General features: G+C 49.6%; 1 protein-coding gene across 1 annotated transcript in view; it reads right to left on the bottom strand.

The window, feature by feature from the left end:
• The window catches only part of ITGB5 (integrin subunit beta 5), a 102,725-nt gene that overhangs the window by 41,560 nt on the left and 35,313 nt on the right, over positions 1–25,852 (bottom strand). The window contains exons 6-10 of the mRNA XM_038742544.1: positions 24,528–24,689; positions 18,047–18,142; positions 15,129–15,218; positions 13,024–13,158; positions 7,543–7,975 (exon numbers count right to left, since the gene is read on the bottom strand). Coding sequence (XP_038598472.1) covers positions 7,543–7,975; positions 13,024–13,158; positions 15,129–15,218; positions 18,047–18,142; positions 24,528–24,689 — 916 coding nt within the window. The remainder of the gene's footprint in view (positions 1–7,542; positions 7,976–13,023; positions 13,159–15,128; positions 15,219–18,046; positions 18,143–24,527; positions 24,690–25,852) is intronic.

A 25,852-nucleotide genomic window follows, 5' to 3' on the forward strand; every position in this document is an offset into this window, starting at 1 on the left:
CCGCATCGTTTTTCTACGAAAACGTTCAGTCCGTGTTTCCCCACTCTTCGAGAACCTCCAGTGGGTCCCCATCCACCTCCGCGTCAAACAGAAACTCCTCCCCGTCGGCTTTAAAGTCCTCCATATCCTCGCCCCCTCTTACTTCACCTCGCTGCTCTTCTACTCCATCCCAGCCTGCACACTCCATTCCTCTAAAGCCAACCTGTTCACTGGGCCTCCATCTCGCCTGTCTCGCCGCCAACCCCTGGCCCACGTCTTGCCTTTGGCCTGGGACGCCTTCCCTCCTCAAATCCCACAGACAATTATTCTCCCCCTCTTCAAAGCCTTATGGAAGGTGCATTTCCTCCAAGAGGCCTTCCCTGACTTAGCCCCACTTTTCCTCATCTCCCACTCCCTTCTGTGTCACCCCAACTTACTCCCTTTGCTCTTCCCCCTTCCCATCCCCAAACCACTTATGTCCATCTCCGTCATTTACTTGTATCAATGTCTATCTCCCCGTCTAGCCTGTAAGCTCCCTGTGGACAGGGAACGTTTCTACCAACTCTTATATTGTCCTCTGCCAAGCGGTTAATACAGTACACAGTAGGTGCTCAATAAATTCCATTGATTCTTTGAGGGCAGGCACTTTGTCTCTTCCTCCCTCTGTCCTCCCCCAGCTCCCAGCACAGTTTGTATGTATTTATGGGTAGGTGTGTGTCTGTGCGTGTATATGTGTGTGTGCATGCATTCAATCGTATTTATTGAGCGCTTACTGTGTGCAGAGCACTGGACTAAGCGCTTGGGAAGTCCAAGTTGGCAACATATAGAGACGGTCCCAACAGTGGGCTCACAGTCTAGAAGGGGGAGACAGACAACAAAACAAAACATATTAACAAAATAAAATAAATAGAATAGATATGTACAAATAAAATATAGAGTAATAAATACTTGCAAACATATTTACATATATACAGTGTGTATATGTGTGTGTGTGCGTGTGTGCATGTATGTGTGTATGTGTGTATGTGCCTGATCTTCCCATAAGACTGGTAGGCCCTTGAAGGCAGGGATCCTCCTCCTTCTGGCTTCCCCACTACCCAGAACAATGTGTTTGTTCAATCACATTTATTGAGTGCTTACTGTGTGCAAAGCACTGTAGTAAGCACCTGGGAAAGCACAATAGAACAATAAACAGACACATTTCCTGCCCACAATCAATCAATCAATCAATCGTATTTATTGAGTGCTTACTGTGTGCAGAGCACTGTACTAAGCGCTTGGGAAGTACAAGTCGGCAACATATAGAGACGGTACCTACCCAACAGTGGGCTCACAGTCTAAAAGGGGGAGACAGAGAACAAAACCAAACATACTAACAAAATAAAATAAATAGAATAGATATGTACAAGTAAAATAAATAAAGAAATAAATAGAGTAATAAATATGTACAAACATATATACATATATACAGGTGCTATGGGGAAGGGAAGGAGGTAAGATGGGGGAATCGAGAGGGGGACGAGGCGGAGAGGAAGGAAGGGGCTCAGTGTGGGAAGGCCTCCTGGAGGAGGTGAGCTCTCAGTAGGGCCTTGAAGGGAGGAAGAGAGCTAGCTTGGCGGATGGGCAGAGGGATTGGGGGCATTCCAGGCCAGGGGGAGGACGTGGGCCGGGGGTCGATGGCGGGACGGGCGAGAACGAGGTACGGTGAGGAGATCAGCGGCAGAGGGGCGGAGGGTGCGGGCTGGGCTGGAGAAGGCGAGAAGGTAGGTGAGGTAGGAGGGGGCGAGGAGATGGACAGCCTTGAAGCCCAGGGTGAGGAGTTTCTGCCTGATGCGCAGATTGATTGGTAGCCACTGGAGATTTTTGAGGAGGGGAGTAACATGCCCAGAGTGTTTCTGGACAAAGACAATCCGGGCAGCAGCATGAAATATGGATTGAAGTGGGGAGAGACACGAGGATGGGAGATCAGAGAGAAGGCTTGTGCAGTAGTCCAGACGGCATAGGATGAGAGCTTGAACAAGCTCTGTGTGTGTGTGTGCGTGTGTGTGCGTGCGTGCATGGTCTCCCCATCTGACTGGCAGCCCCTCACAGGCAGGGACCTTGTCTCCCAGTGCCCAGTACAAGTGTGTTTGTGTGTGCGTGTGTGTGTGTGTGTGTGTTTCCAGTCTGTCCATCAGACCAGCAGCCCCTCACACGTGTCAGTCAGTCACTTGTATTTATGGAGCGCTTACTGTGTGCAGAGCACTGTACTTCCTGCTCGGGAGAGGACACTACAACAACAACAAACAAACACAGTCCCTGCCCACAGTGAGCTGAACGTCTAGAAGGGGGAGCCAGACATTCGTATAAACTTTCGAAAGCCCCTGGCCTGTACACATGCACACGCACACACGGTTCCACACCTAGAGGCACACAGACACACACACGTTCATGCATACCTGGTGTTTACACAGAGACACACACAGTCCCCCGCGCTCGCACACACATACACGATCCAACATACATGCAGACGTGCAGGCGTACACACACACACACACACATATACAGATGCACGCACACATGTTCTCCCCCACACGGACCGTAACCCTCCCCTCCGTCTCCTCCCACGGGGTGCCAAGGACGTGGCAGGAAATGCCAACGGTGCCCAGACTTAGTCACTGGCCGCAGACCGGCCAAAACCCCAGGGCGGGACTGGGGAACTAGGCCAGCTCCAGACCTGGGGTCCTCCCTCAGCAGGGTCCTATTTACTGAGCGCTTCCTGTGTGCAGAGCACTCTACTAAGCGCTTGGGAGAGGACAACACAACAGCAAACAGACACACTCCCTGCCCACAACGGTTTTGTTCTCTGTCTCCCCCTTTTAGACTGTAAGTCCACTGTTGGGTAGGGACTGTCTCTATGTGTTGCCAATTTGTACTTCCCAAGCGCTTAGTACAGTGCTCTGCACATAGTAAGCGCTCAATAAATACGATTGATTGATTGATTGATTGATTGAGCTGACGGTCGAGAGGGTGGAGCGGGAGCCAGGGAAGGTGGGTTGGGCGGGGGTCTCAGGGGCCATCCGGGGGTGTCCAGTACAGAAGTCACTGGAGCCCCACAGGATCAGTGTGGGACGGGGTCAATCGATCAATCAATCCATAGTATTTTTTGAGCGCTTTCTGGGTGCAGAGCGCTGTCTAGACTGTGAGCCCACTGTTGGGTAGGGACCGTCTCTAGATGTTGCCAACTTGGACTTCCCAAGCGCTTAGTACAGTGCTCTGCACACAGTAAGCGCTCAATCAATACGATTGATTGATTGGGGGAGTCTGCTGCAACGGAGTCGGTAGACGCGTTCCCTGCCCTGAGGGAGCTCACGGCTTGGTTCTGTTAATGCTTGGTTTTGTTCTCTGTCTCCCCCTTTTAATAATAATAATAATGGCATTTATTAAGCGCTTACTATGTGCAAAGCACTGTTCTAAGCGCTGGAGAGGTTACAAGATGATCAGGTTGTCCCACGTGGGGGCTCACAGTCTTCATCCCCATTTGACAGATGAGGTAACTGAGGCCCAGAGAAGCTAAGTGACTTGCCCAAAGTCACACAGCCGGGATTTGAACCCATGACCTCTGACTCCAAAGCCCGGGCTCTTTCCTACTGAGCCACCCTGCTTCTTCTCTTTTAGACTGTGAGCCCGCTGTTGGGTAGGGACCGTCTCTAGATGTTGCCAACTTGTACTTCCCGAGTGCTTAGTACAGTGCTCTGCACACAGTAAGCGCTCAACAAATACGATTGATGATGATGATAGAGGGGGAAGCGGACATTAATAGGAAGAAATAAATTCTGGATCAGGACATAAGCGGTGTGGGGTGGAGGGAGGGGGGACTAAAGGACGCAAATCCAAGGGCAAGGGCAAGACGCAGGAGGGAGAGGGAGAAGAGGAAGTGAGGGCTTAGTCGGGGAAGGCCTCTTGGAGGAGGTGGGTCCTCAATAAGGTGTTGGAGGTGGGGGGAGTTGGGTTGGTTGTCTTGGGGGCGCTTAGTACAGTGCTCTGCACATAGTAAGCGCTCAATAAATACAATCGATGATCTGGGGGATGAGTCAGAGGGTCTTGGGGGGAGCCCAGGGGGGTCAGACAGGGGTCAAGGGGAGAGCTGGTGTATGCCCACTATAGTACATAGAGCACCAGCCTGGAAGTCATCATCATCATCATCAATCGTATTTATTGAGCGCTTACTGTGTGCAGAACACTGGACTAAGTCAAAAGGTCAGGGGTCCTAATCCCGGCTCCGCCACTTAATAATAATAATAACGACATTTATTAAGCGCTTACTATGTGCAAAGCACTGCTCTAAGCGCTGGGGAGGTTACAAGGTGATCAGGCTGCCCCACAGGGGGCTCACGGTCTTCATCCCCATTTTCCAGATGAGGTCACTGAGTCCCAGAGAAGTGAAGTGACTCGCCCAAAGTCACCCAGCTGACAAGCGGCGGAGCCGGGATTTGAACCCCTGACCTCGGACTCCAAAGCCCGGGCTCTTTCCACCGTGCCACGCTGCTTCCCACTTGTCTGCTGTGTGACCTTGGGCAGGTCGCTTGACTTTTCTGTGCCTCAGTTACCTCACCTGTAAAATGGGGATTAAGACTGGGAGCCCCACGTGGGTCAACCTGATTACTTTGTATCTACTCCAGTGCTTAGAACTGTGCTTGGCACATACTAAGCGCTTGACAAATACTATTATTATTATTATTATTATTATTATTATTATTATTAGGGAGGGGTGGGGCGGGGGTCGTTGGGTGGAGGGAGGGCTCATATTCATTCATTCGCTCACTCATTCAATCATACTTATCAAGAAGCAGCATGGCACAGTGGCTAGAGCCCAGTCCTGGGAGTCAAAAGGTCACGGGTTCTAATCCGGCTCCGCCACCTGTCAGCTGGGTGACTTTGGACAAGAAACTTCACTTCTCTGTGCCTCAGTTCCCTCATCTGTAAAATGGGGATTGAGACTGTGAACCCCATGTGGGACAGGGGACTGTGTCCATCCCAATTTGCTTGTATCCACCCCAGCGCTAGTACAGCACCTGGCACCTAGTAAGCGTTTCACTAATACCATAATAATAATTATTATAATTATTGAGCGGGACAAGGGACTGTGTCCATCCCAATTTGCTTGTATCCACCCCAGCGCTACTACAGCACCTGGCACCTAGTAAGCGTTTCACTAATACCATAATAATAATTATTATAATTATTGAGCGGGACAAGGGACTGTGTCCATCCCAATTTGCTTGTATCCACCCCAGCGCTACTACAGCACCTGGCACCTAGTAAGCGTTTCACTAATACCGTAATAATAATTATTATAATTATTGAGCGGGACAGGGGACTGTGTCCATCCCAATTTGCTTGTATCCACCCCAGCGCTAGTACAGCACCTGGCACCTAGTAAGCGTTTCACTAATACCATAATAATAATTATTATAATTATTGAGCGGGACAGGGGACTGTGTCCATCCCAATTTGCTTGTATCCACGCCAGCGCTAGTACAGCACCTGGCACCTAGTAAGCGTTTCACTAATACCGTAATAATAATTATTATAATTATTGAGCGGGACAGGGGACTGTGTCCATCCCAATTTGCTTGTATCCACCCCAGCGCTAGTACAGCACCTGGCACCTAGTAAGCGTTTCACTAATACCATAATAATAATTATTATAATTATTGAGCGGGACAGGGGACTGTGTCCATCCCAATTTGCTTGTATCCACCCCAGCGCTAGCACAGCACCTGGCACCTAGTAAGCGTTTCACTAATACTATAATAATAATTATTATAATTATTGAGAGGGACAGGGGACTGTGTCCATCCCAATTTGCTTGTACCCACGCCAGCGCTAGTACAGCACCTGGCACATAGTAAGCGTTTCACTAATACCGTAATAATAATTATTATAATTATTGAGCGGGACAGGGGACTGTGTCCATCCCAATTTGCTTGTATCCACCCCAGGGCTAGTACAGCACCTGGCACATAGTAAGCGTTTCACTAATACCATAATAATAATTATTATAATTATTGAGCGCTTACTGGGTGAAGAGCACTGTTCTAAGCAGTTGGGAAAGTACAATACAAAAATAAACCAACACACTTCCTGCCCACAATCATCATCATCATCGATCGCATTTATTGAGCGCTTACTGTGTGCAGAGCGCTGTACTAAGCGCTTGGGAAGTACACAATGAGCTGACAGTCTAGAGTTAGAGAGACAGACGTCAAAACAAATAGTTAAATGACAGAGATGGACTTAAGTGGCGTGGGGCTGGGAGGGGGGAAGAGCAAAGGGAGCAAATCAGCGTGATGAGCCCACTGTTGGGTAGGGACTGTCTCTATATGTTGCCAGCTTGTACTTCCCAAGCGCTTAGTACAGTGCTCTGCACACAGTAAGCGCTCAATAAATACGATTGATTGATTGATTGCTTGAGAGGAAAGGGGGGCACAGTCTGGGAAGGCCTCTGGGAGGAGATGGGCCTTCAGTAAGACTTGGAAGGTGGGGAGAGCGGCTGTCTGTGGGATTTTATTTTGTTAGTATGTTTGGTTTTGTTCTCTGTCTCCCCCTTTTATCATCATCATCATCATCATCAATCGTATTTATTGAGCGTTTACTATGTGCAGAGCACTGTACTAAGCGCTTGGGAAGTACAAATTGGCAACATATAGAGACAGTCCCTACCCAACAGCGGGCTCACAGTCGAAAAGGGGGAGACAGAGAACAAAACCAAACATACTAACAAAATAAAATAAATAGAATAGATATGTACAAGTAAAATAAATAAATAAATAATAGAGTAATAGACTGTGAGCCCACTGTTGGGTAGGGACTGTCTCTGTATGTTGCCAATTTGTACTTCCCAAGCGCTTAGTACAGTGCTCTGCACACAGTAAGCGCTCAATAAATACGATTGATGATGATGATGATGATTTGAGGAGGGAGGGCGTTCCAGGCCGGAGGCGGGGACAACCTCCAATCAACTGGATTGAGAAGCAGAGAAGCAGCGTGGCTCAGTGGAAAGAGCCTGGGCTTTGGAGTCAGAGGTCATGAGTTCAAGTCCCGGCTCCGCCAACTGTCAGCTGTGTGACTTTGGGCAAGTCACTTCCCTGCTCTGGGCCTCAGTGACCTCATCTGGAAAATGGGGATTGAGACTGTGAGCCCCCCGTGGGACCACCTGATCACCTTGTAATCTCTCCGGCGCTTAGAACAGTGCTTTGCACATAGTAAGTGCTTAATAAATGCCATTATCATCATTATCATCAATCGTATTTATTGAGCGCTTACTATGTGCAGAGCACTGTACTAAGCGCTTGGGAAGTCCAAATTGGCAACATCTAGAGACAGTCCCTACCCAACAGTGGGCTCACAGTCTAAAAGGGGGAGACAGAGAACAAAACCAAACATACTAACAAAATAAAATAAATAGAATAACTGGAGATGTTGCCACCCAACGGGACGTGAGCCCCCGGGTACCGGCTTACCTGCGCGGGACCCTGCCGCCAACCCTCACACCTTCCCCCCGACCAGGCGGGTGCCCACCTGAGCAGAGCAGGCCTCGGCTGCGGGCGCAGGAGAAGTCATCGCACTGGCAGAAGGGCCCGTAGATGCGGCCGAAGTCGCTGTGGTAGCAGAGGCAGCGCTGGCAGACGCACTCCCCGCGCCCGCTGCACAGGGGCCGGCCCTCCGCCTCGCGGCACGGGGCCTCTCCGCCCTCCTCGCCCTCGCCCTCCTGGCACTGGCAGCGGGCACCCATGCGGCCTGGCCCGCAGGCGCAGGCCCCGCAGGAGTAGGTGCCAACGCGGCTGCATCGGGCGCTGGCGGGCTCGGCGCGGGCGCTGCAGGCGCAGCTGCAGTTGTAGGTGACCAGCAGGTCCAGCGTGTCCCGGAAACCCACCGGCTTCAGTGCCAACCTGCGGGCCGGGCTCCCCGGGGCCGGGCATCCGCGGGCCTCCAGCGACACTTCGAACGCCACCTGAGGACAGAGCGGGGGCGTCACTACAGAGCCACGTCCTGGCTGTCCGAGCCCCCCTCCTCCTAATAATAATAATAATGATGGCATTTGTCAAGCGCTTACTATGTGCAAAGCACTGTTCTAAGCTCTGGGGAGGTTACAAGGTGATCGGGTTGCCCCACAGAGAGCTTACAGATGAGGTAACTGAGGCACAGAGAAGTTACGTGACTTGCCCAAAGTCACACAGCTTTATCCTCATTTTACAGATGAGGGAACTGAGGCACAGAGAAGTTACGTGACTCGCCCAAAGTCACACAGCTGACAGTTGGCAGAGGCGGGATTTGAATCCATGACCTCTGACTCCAAAGTCCGGGCTCTTTCCACTGCTTCTCACACGGGGGCGCCGGGCATGATGCCAGGACTTGGGGGGGGTGATCGTCTTCACCCACAGGACACGTGAATGTTTGCGCGCACACACAGATATAATAATAATAATAATAATGATGGCATTTATTAAGCCTTACTATGTGCAAAGCACTGTTCTAAGTGCTGGGGAGGTTACAAGGTGATCAGGTTGTCCCACGGGGGGCTCACAGTCTTTCATCCCCATTTTACAGATGAGGGAACTGAGGCCCCGAGAAGTGAAGCAACTTGCCCAAAGTCACCCAGCTGACAATTGGCAGAGCCGGGATTTGAACCCGTGACCTCTGACTCCAAAGCCCGGGCTCTTTCCACTGAGCCACGCTGCTCTATGTGCACACAAGGATAGGTCCAAACACCCAGATAGACACACGGATGTGAACGCACAAGCACAGGGATGTGTACAAGCGGCATGGCCTAGTGGATACAGCCCGGGCCTGGAAGCTGGAACCACCTGGGTTCTATTCCTGGCTCTGCTGTGTGACCTTGGGTGAGTCACTTCACTTCTCTGGGCCTCAATTCCCTCATCTGTAAAATGGGGACAGAGACCGTGACCCCAGTGTGGGACACAGACCGTCCGACCTGAGACTGTGAGCCCGCTGGGAAGGGATTGTCTCTATTTGTTGCCTTTCCAAGCGCTTAGTACAGTGTTCTGCACACAGTAAGCGCTCAATAAATATGATTAAATAAATGAATGATTAGTTTCGATCTACCCCAGCGCTCAGAACAGTGCTTGACACACCGTAAGCACATAATGAATACCATCATTGTTATTGCTATTTTTAGATGCGGACATGTCTAGACGTGTACACATTCATGCACATGGGTGTGTGCAATCACACAAATGAGCACAATCACATGGCTGTACACGCTCACGCACAAACACGGATGTGCACATACTATATAACTGTCCTTCATAGTTGGTGGAAGACGCCACTGACAGGGTTGTTCACCTGTGAGGAGAGGTGGCTAGAGCCCGGGCTTGGGAGTCAGAAGGACCTGGGTTCTAATCCTGGCTCCGCCACATGTCTGCTGGGTGACCTTGGGTAAGTCACTTCACGGCCTCAGTTACCTCATCTGTGAAAATGGGGATTAAGAGTGTGAGCCCCATGGGGGACCAGGACTACACCCAACCTGATTAACCTGTATCTCCCCCAGTGCTTAGAATAGTGCTTGGCACAAAGCAAGCACTTAACAAGTAATAATAATAATAATGATAATGGCATTTATTAAGCACTTACTATGTGCAAAGCACTGTTCTAAGCGCTGGGGAGGTTACAAGGTGATCAGGTTGTCCCACGGGGGGCTCGCAGTCTTTCATCCCCATATTACAGATGAGGGAACTGAGGTCCAGAGAAGTGAAGTGACTTGCCCAAATTCACCCAGCTGACAATTGGCAGAGCCAGGATTTGAACCCATGACCTCTGACTCCAAAGGCCGGGCTCTTTTCCACTGAGCCACGCTGCTTCTCTAAGTACCATAATTCTTCTTCCTCCTCCTCCTCCTCCTCTTCAATGGGTAGGGACTGTCTCTATATGTTGCCAACTTGTACTTCCCAAGCGCTTAGTACAGTGCTCTGCACACAGTAGGCGCTCAATAAATACGATTGATTGATTGATTGATTCAATATCATCATTATTATTATCATTACTATTAAGCGTAGCTGGTAAGATCACACCGAGCCCCGCTGCTTCTCTAAGTACCATAATTCTTCTTCCTCCTCCTCCTCTTCAATATCATCATTATTATTATCATTACTATTAAGCGCGGCTGGTAAGATCAGTGCTCAGAACAGTGTTTTGCACATAGTAAGTGCTTAATAATTGTTATTATTATTATTATCAGTGTGGGATTCACAGGCCCGGCCACTCTGACCACACAAAGAGGCAGACTCTTGTTGTGCGGTTGTGCTTCTTGTTGGCCGGTTTTCCTTTCCCCGCCTCGTCCCTCAAAGCTCGGGCTCAGAGAGGGCTAGCTATGCCCTACGGTTGACGGACCGATACCGAGCCTGGCCCGTCGGCTGGCGCCGGTGAAAGCGGCCGAGGAGCCGGGGGCGGTGCCCGTGCGGGGGCCGAGTCTCACAGCCATAGAGAAGGGTGGGCAATCATCATCATCATCAATCGTATTTATTGAGCGCTTACTATGTGCAGAGCACTGGACTAAGCGCTTGGGAAGTACAAACTGGCAACATATAGAGACAGTCCCTACCCAACAGTGGGCTCACGGTCTAAAAGCTTTGCGGCCCTGGAGATCTGTAGTCTGGTCTGGGGGTCGGACTCTCCACTGCCGCCGGACCCTTTCCGTCCGTCTTCCCGAGGATGTGCCAGCCTTCTTGATTCTCTTTTCTATTTACATGTCTACCACTGCGTCATTTGTCAGGGTGCTGCCTAGGTAGCAGAATTCTGTCACCGCTTTTAGCTCTGTGTTGTGTACACACACACACACACACACACACACACACACAATGCTGCTCATGGCGGGGGGGATACCACACCCCTGGCCGGTCCTCGGGGAGGAGGCGGTTGTAAATGGCCGGGAGGAGGGTCAGGGGCCTTGGGTCAGGGGCCGTTACGGGGTTGGGCTAGGGCTCACCCGGACTGCAGCTGGGAGAAGCAGCATGGCCCAGTGGCTAGAACCCAGGCCTGAGAGTCAGGGGGCTCTGGGTTCTAATCGCGACTCCACTTATCTAATCATAACAATGATGGCATTTATTAAGCACTTACTATGTGCAAAGCACTGTTCTAAGCGCTGGGGAGGTTACAGGATGATCAGGTTGTCCCATGGGGAGCTCACAGTCTTTTTAGACTGTGAGCCCACTGTTGGGTAGGGACTGTCTCTATATGTTGCCAACTTGTACTTCCCAAGCGCTCAGTACAGTGCTCTGCACACAGTAAGCGCTCAATAAATACGATTGATTGATTGATTAATCCCCATTTTCCAGATGAGGTAGCTGAGGCCCAGAGAAGTGAAGTGACTTGCCCAAAGTCACGCAGCTGACAATTGGCGTAGCTGGGATCTGAACCCATGACCTCTGACTCCAAAGCCCGGGCTCTTTCCACTGAGCCATGCTGCTTCTCCTGCTTATCTGCCACGTGACCTTGGGCAAGTCACTTCACTTTGCGTCTCAATTCCCTCGTCTGTAAAATGGAGATTAAGACTGTGTCCTATGTGGGACAGGGTCCATGTCCTGCCAGATTTGCTTGTATCTACCCCGGCGCTTAGTACAGTGCCTGGCACATAGTAAGCGCCTAACAAATACCACAATTATTATCTGCTTGACGGCTCTGCTGCGGACTGGCCTCAGAGGCTAAATCCCACGAGTCCTGGTCTTCCTAGCCAGGAAGGAAGGGTAGGAGGCTCAGGCGCCCAGTAAGCAGTCAATAAATACTACTGATTGATTGATTGATCAATTGAAATTGTCTCTAGACTCTTCCGTATCGCCCTTGCATTTATATACGCATCCATAATTTATTAATTTTAATATCTGCATCTCTCTCCAGACTCGTATGCTCATCATAGGCATGGAATGTGTCTGTTATATTGTTATACTGTACTCTCCCAAGCACTTAGTACAGTGCTGTGCACACAGTAAGTGCTCAATAAATACCACTGATTGACTGATAGAGAAGAAGCACGTCTTAGCCGAAAGAACGCTAGCCTGGGAGTCAGAAGGACCTGGGTTCTAATCCTGCCTCCGCCACAAGTCTGTTGTGTGACGTTGGGTAAGTCACTCCACTTCTCTGGGCCTCAGTTTTCTCATCTGCAAAATGGGGATTATGAGTGTGAGCCCCATGGGGGACGGGGACCGTGTCCAACCTGATTAACTTGTATCTACCCTGTGCTTAGAACAGTGCTTGGCACATACTGAGCCCTTAACAGTGCTGTTATTATTATTATTATTATTATTATTATTATTGATTGACTGATTGATTGATGGGGCTCCGCCCCTCGAGCCCTGTGTGCCAACTCCTTTGCAGCACTACTGCAGCCTGCGGCACACGCGGCGAACGCTCTGGAGAGAAATGCAACCACCGCACTGGGGAAGTGGCGGGGGCTCAATGGAAAGAGCCCGGGCTTTGGAGTCAGAGGTCTTGACAATAATAATAAATAATAATGATGGCATTTGTTAAGCGCTTACTATGTGCCAAGCATCATCATCATCAATCGTATTTATTGAGCGCTTACTGTGTGCAGAGTACTAACCGCTTGGGAAGTACAAGTTGGCAACATATACAGACAGTCCCTACCCAACAGTGGGCTCACAGTCTAAAAGGGGCACTATTCTAAGTGCTGGGGAGGTTACAAGGTGATCAGGTTGTCCCATGGGGGGGCTCACAGTCTTAATCCCCATTTTACAGATGAGGCAACTGAGGCACAGAGAAGTGAAGTGACTTGCCCAAAGTCACACAGCTGGGATTTGAACCTCTGACCTCTGACTCCAAAGCCCGGGCTCTTTCTGCTGAGCCATGCTGCTTCTCTGACCATGGGATGGAGTGTTGTCCCCCTCCACTGCCCTCGCCCCCTGGCACCTCCTCGCCTGCCTCCCATCCCTCCACAACTACCCGACTTCACCCTGAGGCCGGGCCCTGATGGGTCAGCCCAATCGTCGTTGGCGTGTGAGTGAGGGGAGAAGGGGCAGGGGCTCCTACCGTGTCTCCGATCTTGAGGTCCCGGCACTTCCTCTGTCCGGGTTGGGCCACGCCATCCTGGCAGATGGCCGTGTAGGTCAGGTCCAGGTCCTCGGGGACGTCCCACGCCTCCAGCTCCACCTTGGACCGGATGCCCTGGAGCGGGTGGACGGTTGGACGGATGGATGGGGAGGAGGGTGGACAGGTGGGTGGATGGATGGATGGACAGATGGATGGATGGACGGATGGATGGATGGACAGATGGACAGGTGGATGGGTGGACAGATGGACAGGTGGGTGGATGGAGGGATGGGCGGGCATGTGGATGAGTGGACAGATGGACGGGGTCATCCTTCCCACCCCTGACTGCCCCCTCCGCTCGACTTCCATCGACTTCCATCTTTTAGACTGTGAGCCCACTCTTTTAGACTGTGAGCCCACTGTTGGGTAGGGACTGTCTCTATACGTTGCCAATTTGTACTTCCCAAGCGCTTAGTACAGTGCTCTGCACACAGTAAGCGCTCAATAAATGCGACTGATGATGATGATGACCGGAAACCGTGCGGGAGGTGGGAAGGGCCGCGGAGGCTGACAGGGAGTGAGCTCCCCTCCCCCACCTAGGCGAGCCAGGCAGAGCCATGTGCAGGAGCGCGCATGCACGTGTGCACATGTGTGGTGACCCCAGGACCGCTGCCCACTGGTCTGTGATAGGGAATATGGGGAGTGGCTGCAGGGGGCGGGGAGGGAGACAGAAGGGGGGTGGGGCATGCTGGGGGTGGGCCCTGGGGCTGCAGCGGGAGGACTTCCTGGAGGGGTGGGGGGCTGCCCAAAAGCCTAGGGGTGACTGGGCTGCTCTCTGGGTCAGAAACTGACTGGGAGCGGGTAAGGGGTTGCGGCCATCCGGCGCTTAGAACAGTGCTCTGCACATAGTAAGCGCTTAATAATAATAATAATAATAATAATAATAATAATAATAATGGCATTTATTAAGCACTTACTATGTGCAAAGCACTGTTCTAAGTGCTGAGGAGGTTACAAGGTGATCAGGTTGTCCCACGTGGGGCTCACAGTCTTAATCCCCATTTTACAGATGAGGTAACTGAGGCACAGAGAAGTTAAGTGACTAGCCCAAAGTCACACAGCTGACAGTTGGCAGAGTCAGAATTCGAACCCATGACCTCTGACGCCAAAGCCCAGGCTCCTTCCACTGAGCCATGCTGCTTCTTAATAAATATCATCATCAGCCCCTTCCTTCCTCTCCCCCACGTCCCCCCCTCCATCCCCCCATCTTACCTCCTTCCCTTCCCCACAGCACCTGTATATGTGTATATATGTTTGTACTTATTTATTACTCTATTTATTTATTTATTTTATCTGTACATATCTATTCTACTTATTTTATTTTGTTAGTATGTTTGGTTTTGTTCTCCGTCTCCCCCTTTTAGACTGTGAGCCCACTGTTGGGTAGGGACTGTCTCTATATGTTGCCAATTTGTGCTTCCCAAGCGCTTAGTACAGTGCTCTGCACATAGTAAGCGCTTAATAAATATCATCATCAGCCCCTTCCTTCCTCTCCCCCACGTCCCCCCCTCCATCCCCCCATCTTACCTCCTTCCCTTCCCCACAGCACCTGTATATGTGTATATATGTTTGTACTTATTTATTACTCTATTTATTTATTTATTTTATCTGTCCATATCTATTCTACTTATTTTATTTTGTTAGTATGTTTGGTTTTGTTCTCCGTCTCCCCCTTTTAGACTGTGAGCCCACTGTTGGGTAGGGACTGTCTCTATACGTTGCCAATTTGTGCTTCCCAAGCGCTCAGTACAGTGCTCTGCACATAGTAAGCGCTCAATAAATACGATTGATTGATTGATTGATTGATTGATCACCATATGCCCCCGGACCCCACCCCCTCCCCAGACCCTCTCCTGGTCCCACCCCCTCCCACCTCTAGCTGCAGCATTGATGGGACAGAAGGAAGAGGGGAGGGGAAGGAGAGAAGGAGGGAGGGAGGGAAATGTACGGGACTGTGGGGGAGAGGAGAAGGGGTGCAGGGAGAGGAGGGGAAAGGAAAGAAAAGGAGGGGAGAGGAGAGGGGAGAGGAGGGGGAGGGTCCTCACGTTGTAGGCGTTGACGATGAGCTGGATGATGTTCCTGGAGTCTCCGTGCAAGATCTCCACCGTAGTCCCGGGGATCAAGGCCGTGAAGTTCTTGTCCGAGGGAAGGAAGAGTGAAATCTCCCCGCAGCCCCCAGCCCAGCCCGGTCCGGCCCCCCGGCCCCCGCCGCCCCGACCCCCAGCAGCTGGGCGCCTCCGTCCGAATGGCAAGGCCCACCCGAGGGACGAAGACGCCCGGGTGCCATTTTGCAGGATTCCCACGTGTTCTTTGGGAGGTCATCGTCATCATCATCAATCGTATTTATTGAGCGCTTACTGGGTGCAGAGCACTGGACTAAGCGCTTGGGAAGTACAAGTTGGCAACATGTAGAGACGGTCCGTACCCAACAGTGGGCTCACAGTCTAAAATGGGGAGACAGAGAACAAAACCAAACATACTAACAAAATAAAATAATAGAATAGATATGTACAAGTAAAATAAATAAATAGAGTAACAAATATGTACAAACATATATCCATATATACAGGTGCTGTGGGGAAGGGAAGGAGGTAAGATGGCGGGGGGATGGAGAGGGGGACGCCGGGCCGCTCTCGGCCTGCACGGCCCTCCCAGACCGGGGGCAGAGGGGAGACCGTCCTGCGGGCCAGTCAGGGCCGGACCAAAAAACGGCCAGGCCCGGGGCAGGGGAGGGGGCTGCTGAAACTGGACGTCAGACCACCCCACCGCTCACAGTCCTTTGACCCATAAGGGCCTTCTCCGCCCCCTTGTCCCTCCTGCAGAGTTGGGGGCTCAGGGAGGGAAAATGAACCCAGAGACTAAGATACACATAGGGTAATAATAATAATAATTACAATTATTCCCCCGGGCCTGGAATGCCCTCCCTCTGCCCATCCGCCAAGCTAGCTCTCTTCCTCCCTTCAAGGCCCTACTGAGAGCTCACCTCCTCCAGGAGGCCTTCCCAGACTGAGCCCCTTCCTTCCTCTCCCCCTCGTCCCCCTCTCCATCCCCCCCATTTTACCTCCTTCCCTTCTCCACAGCACTTGTATATATGGATATATGTTTGTACATATTTATTACTCTATTTATTTCTTTATTTTACTTGTACATATCTATTCTATTTATTTTATTTTGTTAGTATGTTTGGTTTTGTTCTCTGTCTCCCCCTTTTAGACTGTGAGCCCACTGCTGGATAGGGACTGTATCTATATGCTACCAATTTGTACTTCCCAAGCGCTTAGTACAATGCTCGGCACACAGTAAGCGCTCAATAAATACAATCGATGTTGATGATGATGTTATTTTTAAGCACATACTATGTGCCAAGCACTGTTCTAAGAGCTGGGGAAGATACAGGGTAATCAGGTTGTCCCACGTGGGGCTCGCTCTTTTAATCCCCATTTTACAGATGAGATAGCTGAGGCACAGATAAGTTAAGTGACTCGCCCAAGGTCACGCAGCAGACGAGTGGCGGAGCCGGGATTAGAACCCACGTCCTCTGACCCCCAGTCCCTGGCTCTTTCCACTAAGCCACGCTGATTCTCTACACAAGGGTACTCATCTCTCATCATCATCATCATCATCATCAATCGTATTTATTGAGCGCTTACTATGTGCAGAGCACTGTACTAAGCGCTTATCTCTCTAATCTCTCGGGTATATCTCTCGAGTACACTCTATGTCATCATCTCTAAACGTGGCTGCTTCTGTTTGTTGTTATATTTCCATTTATTGTTATACTGCCCTATCCCAAGCACTTGATACTTTTAGACTGTGAGCCCACTGTTGGGTAGGGACCGTCTCTATATGTTGCCAACTTGTACTTACCAAGTGCTTAGCCCAGTGCTCTGCACACAGTAAGCGCTCAATAAATACGACTGATCGATTGATTGATTGCTGTGAACACAGTAAGCACTCAATACCCTGTACCGGTAATTTACTTTAGTGCCGGTCTCCACTGCTATACTGTCAGCTTCTTGAGGGCAGGGATCATGACTGCTAATTCTATTGTCATCATCATCATCAATCGTATTTATTGAGCGCTTACTATGTGCAGAGCACTGTACTAAGCGCTTATTGTCCTCTCCTCAGCGCTCAGCACAGTGCTCGGCACACAGTAGACTGGAGGCTCCTTAAGGGCAAGGATTGTGTCTAAGTCTGACTCTCCAATCAATCAATCAATCATATTTATTGAGTGCTTACTATGTGCAGAGCACTGTACTAAGCGCTTGGGAAGTACAAATTGGCAACACATAGAGACAGTCCCTACCCAACAGTGGGCTCACAGTCTAAAAGGGGGAGACAGAGAACAGAACCAAACATACCAACAAAATAAAATAAATAGGATAGAAATGTACAAGTGAAATAAATAAATAAATAAATAGAGTAATAAATATGTACAACCTTATATACGTATATACATACATATATATATACACACATATATATATGTCCAGTGCTCAGTACAATGTTCTGCACCTGGCCTTCCCAGACTGAGCCCCTTCCTTCCTCTCCCCCTCGTCCCCCTCTCCATCCCCCCCATCTTAGCTCCTTCCTTTCCCCACAGCACCTGTATATATGTATATATGTTTGTACATATTTGTTACTCTATTTATTTATTTATTTTACTTGTACCTATCTATTCTATTTTATTTTGTTAGTATGTTCGCTTTTCTTCTCTGTCTCCCCCCTTTTAGACTGTGAGCCCACTGTTGGGTAGGGACCGTCTCTCTATGTTGCCAATTTGTACTTCCCAAGTGCTTAGTCCAGTGCTCTGCACATAGTAAGCGCTCAATAAATACGATTGATTGATTCTGCACGGAACGAGCGCTCGATATGCCTGCCGATTGACAGAACAGGATGCCTCGGCGGTCCCCGACCCCCTCCCGGCCCGGAGTCCCGTGGCTGCCCGCGGAGAACACACCTTGTACAACATGTAATGGTTCTTGGTCACGGCGAAGATCAGGTGGATGTTGTTCTCCGCCAGCTTTTCACCCAGCAGGGCCAGGGATGGGTAATCCTGCGGGAAAGGCGAGAGCAAGGTTGATGAGGGGTCCCCGCGCCCCCGAAACTCGGAGCGGTGCCCCATCTCCCAAAGGCCTCCTAACCCATCATCATCATCATCAATCGTATTTATTGAGCGCTTCCTGTGTGCAGAGCACTGTACTAAGCACTTGGGAAGTACAAGTTGGCAACATATAGAGACGGTCCCTACCCAACAATCAATCAATCAATCAATCAATCAATCGTATTTATTGAGCGCTTACTATGTGCAGAGCACTGTACTAAGCGCTTGGGAAGTACAAATTGGCATCACATAGAGACAGTCCCTACCCAACAGTGGGCTCACAGTCTAAAAGGGGGAGACAGAGAACAGAACCAAACATACCAACAAAATAAAATAAGTAGGATAGAAATGTACAAGTAAAATAAATAAATAAATAAATAAATAGAGTAATAAATATGTGAGCCCAACAGTGGGCTCACAGTCTAAAAGGGGGAGACAGAGAACAAAACCAAACATACTAACAAAATAAAATAAATAGAATAGATATGTACAAGTAAAATAAATAAATAAATAGAGTAATAAATATGTACAAACACGCGTACATATATACAGGTGCCGTGGGGAAGGGAAGGAGGTAAGATGGGGAGGATGGAGAGGGGGACGAGGGGGAGAGGAAGGAAGGGGCTCAGACTGGGAAGGCCTCCTGGTCCTCATGGTCCAAACTCCTTGAATGAGTTGTCTACACACGCTGCCTCGAATTCCTCAACCCAGTCATTCATACATTCAATCATACTTATCAAGCTCTTACTGTGTGTAGACCGCTGTACTAAGCGCTAGAGAGAGTACAATATAACAATAAACGGGCACATTCCCTACCCACAACGAGCCGACAGGCTAGAGGGGGACGCCTCATCCCCCACAGGCTCCTCGCCCACGTCCCCGAATCCCCGAACCCATGCGCTAAGCGCTTAGTACAGTGCTCTGCACACAGTAAGCGCTCAATGAATACGATTGATGATGAGGCACTAGGATCGAAGCAGGGTGGCTCAGTGGGAAAGAGCCCGGGCTTTGGAGTCGGAGGTCATGGGTTCAAATCCCGACTCCGCCAGTTGTCAGCTGTGTGACTTTGGGCAAGTCACTTAACTTCTCTGGGCCTCGGTTACCTCATCTGTAAAATGGGGATTAAGACTGTGAGCCCCCCGTGGGACTACCTGATCACCTTGTAACCTCCCCAGCGCTTAGAACAGTGCTTGGCACGTAGTAAGCGCTTAATAAATGCCATCATTATTATTATTATTACGATATAACAATAAACGGGCACATTCCCTACCCACAACGAGCTGACAGGCTAGAGGGGGACGCCTCATCCCCCACAGGCTCCTCGCCCACGTCCCCGAATCCCCGAACCCATGCACTAGGATCGAAGCAGGGTGGCTCAGTGGAAAAGAGCCCGGGCTTTGGAGTCAGAGGTCATGGGTTCAAATCCCAGCTCTGCCAATTGTCAGCTGTGTGACTTTGGGCAAGTCATTTAACTTCTCTGTGCCTCGGTTACCTCGTCTGTAAAATGGGGATTAAGACTGTGAGCTCCCCGTGGGACAACCTGATCACCTTGTAACCACCCCAGCGCTTAGAACAGTGCTTTGCACATAGTAAGTGCTTAATAAATGTCATTGTTATTATCGAGGAAATTCTTTCCTTATAGTCGTGGGGCCAGCTGGGGAGGGAGGCTCGACAGCCCAGACCCCTGGGACTTCAAGTCCCAGCATATTGTGTGTGTGTGTGTGTGTGTGTGTGTGTGTGTGTGTGTGTGTGTGTGTGTGTGTGTGTGTGTGTGTGTGTGTGTGTGTGTGGAGGGGGGAGGCGGGGGTCCACACTGAACATGGAGAAGCAGCGTGGCTCAGAGGAAAGAGCCTGGGCTTGGGAGTCAGAGGTCGTGGGTTCTAATCCTGGCTCCACCACTTGTCAGCTGTGTGACTTTGGGCAAATCACTTCACTTCTCTGGGCCTCAGTTCCCTCATCTGGAAAATGGGGATTAAGACTGTGAGCCCCATGTGGGACAACCTGATCACCTTGTATCCCCCCAGCACTTAGAACAGTGCATGGCACACAGTAAGCTCTTAACAAATGCCATCATTATTATTATTATTATTATGGACTGAGCATCCTCCAAACATCTGCATCACAAATCCCAGGATGCTCTAGGGCCTACACCAAGCATGTTCCAAATATCTGTGTAATAATAAAAATAACAAAAATAATAACAGTGATAATCGTGATAATAATAATAATAATAACTTTGGTATTTGTTAAGCGCTATGTGCCAAGCATTGTTCTAAGCGCTGGGGGAGATACAAGGTAATCAGGTTGTCCCACATGGGGCTCACAGTCTTAATCCCCATTTTCCAGATGAGGTAACTGAGGCCCAGAGAAGTTAAGTAACTTGCCCAAGGTCACACAGCCGATAAGTGGCGGAGCCGGGATTCGAACCCATGACCTCTGACTCCCAAGCTCGTGCTCTTTCCACTGAGCCATGCTGCTTCAATGATGCTTCAATAATGCTTCAGTAATGCTTCTTCAATAATGATAAACTGCATTGAGAAGCTTCATGGCATAACGGAGAGAGCCCGGGCCTTCTAGACTGTGAGCCCACTGTTGGGTAGGGACTGTCTCTATGTGTTGCCAACTTGTACTTCCCAAGCGCTTAGCACAGTGCTTTGCACACAGTAAGCGCTCAATAAATACGATTGATTGATTGATTGATTGGGAGTCAAAAGGTCATGGATTCTAATCCCAGCTCTGCCACTTGCTTAGGGAAGCAGCGTGGCTCAGTGGGAAGAGGACAGGCTTTGGAGTCAGAGGTTATGGTTTCAAATCCTGGCTCCGCCACTTGTCAGCTGGGTGACTTTGGGCAAGTCACTTCACTTCCCTGTGCCTCAGTTCCCTCATCTGGAAAATGGGGATGAAGACTGTGAGCCCCCCGTGGGACAACCTGATCACCCTGTAACCTCCCCAGCGCTTAGAACAGTGCTTTGCACATAGTAAGCGATTAATAAATGCCATTATCACTTGTCTGCTGGTTGACCTTGGGCAAGTCACTTCACTTCTCTGGGCCTCAGTCATCTCATCTCTAAAATGGGCATTGAAACTGGGAGCCCCGTGGGGGACAGGGACTGAGTCTGTCCTGATTATGAACATATCTGTAATTTCTTTATTTATATTTATGTCTGTCTCCCTCCATTCTACACTGCAAGCTCGTAGTGGGCAGGGAATGTGTCTGTTTATTGTTGTAGTGTCCTCTCCCAAGCGCTTACTACAGTACTCTGCACACAGTAAGAGCTCAATAAATACAACTGAATGAATTAGCTTGTATCCTCCACAGCACTTAGTATGGTGCCTGGCACACAGTAAAAAATAACTAACAGTAACAAAGCGCTTAACAAATACCACAGTTATTATCATTATTATTATTATTGATCACTGAGGTTTTTGTTTCGTGCTTACTATGTGCCAAGCGCTGTACTAAGCGCTGGGGTAGATACTAGATCATCAGGTTGGGCGCAGACCCTGTCCCACATGGGGCTCACAGTCTAAGGAAGAGGGATTGAATCTCTATTTTTCAGATGAGGGAACCGAGGCACAGAGAAGTGAAGTGTCTTGCCCAAGGTCACAAGGCAGGCAAGGCCTACGCCGAGCATGCTCCAAACATTCATACTACAAGTCCCAGGATGCTGAGGGACTCAGGCTGAGCAAGTACTGAACACTCTCCCAGCATTTAATAATCCATCCACTTCTTTATTTTACTTTGTTAGTATGTTTGGTTTTGTTCCCTGTCTCCCCCTTTTAGACTGTGAGCCCACTGTTGGGTAGGGACTGTCTCTAGATGTTGCCAATTTGTACTTCCCAAGTGCTTAGTACAGTGCTCTGCACATAGTAAGCGCTCAATAAATACGATTGATTGATTGATTCTTGGGAGAGCAAAATATAACAGAATTGTCTAGAATGCTCTTGGGAAGCGGTGTGGCCTAGTGGATAGCGACCGGGCCCGGGAATCAGAGGACTGGGGTTTTAAGCCCGGTTCCGCCACTTGTCTGCTGTGTGACCTTGGGAGAGTCACTTCACTTCTCTATGCCTCAGTTCCCTCATCTGTAAAATGGGAATTTAGACTGTGAGCCCCACGTGGGACAGGAGCTGGTCCAACATGATTATCTTGTATCTACCCCAGCACTTAGTACAGCGCCTGGCACTTAGTAAATGCTTAGCAAATATCATAAAAAGAACCCAAACTGCTGTGGGACCTACACGGAGCATGCACCAAAAACCTGAATGACAAGTCCCAGAATGCTAAGGGACCATTGGCCCTTAGGTGCTTAGTCAAGTGCTGTGCACCCAGTAAGCGCCCAATAAATATAATAATAATAATTATGGTATTTGTTAAGCGCTTACAATGCGTCAAGCACTGGGGTAGATCAGGTTGTCCCACGTGGGGCTCACAGTTTCATTCCCCGTTTTACAGATGAGGCCACTGAGGCACAGAGAAGTGAAGTGACTTGCCCAAGGCCACACAGCGGATAAGTGGCGGAGCTGGAATTAGAACCCACGATCTCTGACTCCCAAGCCCGTGCTCCTTTAACTAAGCCACGTTGCTTCTCATGATCGAAGAACTGATAGGCCTTCTTCTTCCTTCAATCGTATTTATTATTATAATAATAATGGCATTTGTTAAGCGCTTACTACATGCAAAGCACTGTTCTAAGCGCTGGGGGGGATACAATGTGATCAAGTTGTCCCACGCAGGGCTCACAGTCTTAATCCCCATTTTTACAGATGGGGTAACTGAGGCTCAGAGAAGTTAAGTGACTTGCCCAAGGTTACACAGCAGGCTTGCGGTGGAGTCGGGATTCGAACCCACGACCTCTGACTCCAAAGCCCGGGCTCTTTCCACTGGGCCACGCTGCTTCTCTATTTATTCAGCGCTCACGGTGTGCAGAGCACTGTACTACGTGCTCGGGACGTCCAAATGGGCAACATATGGAGATGGTTCCTACCCCAAAATGGGCTCCCAGTCTAAAAGGGGGAGACGGACAACAAAACATGGAGATAGGACATTCACTCGTTCAATCGTATTTATTGAGCGCTCACTGTGTGCAGAGCACTGGACTAGGCGCTTGGGAAGTCCAAGTAGGCAACATATAGAGACGGTCCCTACCCGACAATGGGCTGAACACCAGGCACTGTGTGCTAGGATGCTCTGGGCCCCTACATTGGAGCGCACTCAGTTGGTGACCAGACGACTTCCCACAGTCATCATCATCATCAATCGTATTTATTGAGCACTTACTGTGTGCAGAGCACTGTACTAAGCGCTTGGGAAGTCCAAGTTGGCACCATATAGAGATAGTCCCTACCCAACAGTGGGCTCACAGTCTACAAGGGGGAGACAGAGAACAAAACCAAACATACTGACAAAATAAAATAAATAGAATAGATAGGTACAAGTAAAATGTTCTCTGTCTCCCCCTTTTAGACTGTGAGCCCGCTGTTGGGTAGGGACTGTCTCTATATGGTGCCAACTTGTACTTCCCAAGCGCTTAGTACAGTGCTCTACACACAGTAAGCGCTCAATAAATACGATTGATTGATATATGTTTGTACATATTTGTTACTCTATTGATTGATTTATTTTACTTGTACATATCTATTCTATTTATTTGATTTTGTTGGTATGTTTGGTTTTGTTCTCCGTCTCCCCCTTTTAGACTGTGAGCCCGCTGTTGGGTAGCGACTGTCTCTATATGGTGCCAACTTGTACTTCCCAAGCGCTTAGTACAGTGCTCTGCACACAGTAAGCGCTCAATAAATACAATTGATTGATTGATAAATAAATAAATAAATAAATAGAGTAATAAATATGTACATACATATATACAGGTGCTGTGGGGAAGGGAAGGAGGTAATCGATCAATCAATCAATCGTATTTATTGAGCGCTTACTATGTGCAGAGCACTGTACTAAGCGCTTGGGAAGTACAAATTGGCATCACATAGAGACAGTCCCTACCCAACAGTGGGCTCACAGTCTAAAAGGGGGGAGACAGAGAACAGAACCAAACATACCAACAAAATAAAATAAGTAGGATAGAAATGTACAAGTAAAATAAATAAATAAATAAATAAATAGAGTAATAAATATGTACAACCATATATACATATATGCAGGTGCTGTGGGGAGGGGGAGGAGGTAAGATAGGGGGGATGGAGAGGGGGACGAGGGGGAGAGGAAGGAAGGGGCTCATCAGTCCACAGGATGCCTGTCCTCCCGTGTGGCCATCTGCCTGTCCACGATCCTGTCTTCCTGCCGGCCCGCCCGCCCGCCGCCATCCCGCCGGTGCCCCCTCACCATCTGGTTGGTGGCACTGTACTCGTTGGCCTGGTCCAGGTGGCAGCGGCCGTCGTGTGGCTGGACGAGCCCCCCGAGCTTGCCGTCCAGGGCGATGTGGGGCACGTCGTCCGTTGTGAACACCAGCAGGTGCAGGGCCTCCTTCCGCCAGCCCACCTTGTCCTGCTCAACAGGGACATCATCATCAATCGTATTTATTGAGCGCTTACTGTGTGCAGAGCACTGTACTAAGCGCTTGGGAAGTACAAATTGGCGACATATAGAGACAGTCCCTACCCAACAGTGGGCTCACAGTCTAAAACGGGGAGACAGAGAACAAGACCAAACGTACTAACAAAATAAGATAAATAGGATAGATATGTACAAGTAAAATAAATAAATAAATAAATAGAGTAATAAATATGTACAAACATATATACATATATACAGGTGCTGTGGGGAAGGGAAGGAGGTAAGATGAGGGGGATGGAGAGGGGGAAGAGGGGGAGAGGAAGGAAGGGGCTCAGTCTGGGAAGGCCTCCTGGAGGAGGTGAGCTCTCAGCAGGGCCTTGAAGGGCACGGCATAGCAGATAGAGCAGGGGCCTGGAGTCAGGAGGTCAGGGATTCTCATCCCGGCTCCGCCACTTAATAATAATAATAATAACGATGGCATTTATTAAGCGCTTACTATGTGCAAAGCACTGTTCTAAGCGCTGGGGAGGTTACAAGGTGATCAGGTTGTCCCACGGGGGGCTCACAGTCTCAATCCCCATTTTCCAGATGAGGTAACTGAGGCACAGAGAAGTTAAGTGACTTGCCCAAAGTCACACAGCTGACAATTGGTGGAGCCGGGGTTTGAACCCGTGACCTCTGACTCTTCTCCACTGAGCCACGCTGCTTCGCTTGCCTGCTGTGTGACTTTGGGTTAGTCACGTCACTTCTCTGGGCCTCAGGTCCCTCATCTGCCAAACGGGGATTGAGACGGTGAGCTCCACAGGAGAAAGGGAATGCGTCCAACCCGATTTGCTTGTATCCGCCCCGGGCTTTTCATTCATTCAATCATATTTATTGAGCACTTACTGTGTGCAGAGCACTGCACTAAGTGCTTGGGAAGTACAAGGTGGCAACATATAGAGACGGTCCCTACCCAACAACGGGCTCACGGTCTAGAAGACTGTGACTGTGCTTAATACAGTGCCTGGCACACAGTAGGCACTTAACAAATTCCACATTTATTTTTATTATTATTCTGTGCAGTGATGGGAGGAGTCCCCATTGGCCTCACCACTTCCTGCTGTCCGCCCAGGCAAGGAGTCAATACTGGCCCAGCCCTGCCTCCTTCTACG

This window comes from Tachyglossus aculeatus, chromosome 1, assembly GCF_015852505.1.
Source record: "Tachyglossus aculeatus isolate mTacAcu1 chromosome 1, mTacAcu1.pri, whole genome shotgun sequence".
NCBI classification, from domain to species: Eukaryota; Metazoa; Chordata; class Mammalia; order Monotremata; family Tachyglossidae; genus Tachyglossus; species Tachyglossus aculeatus.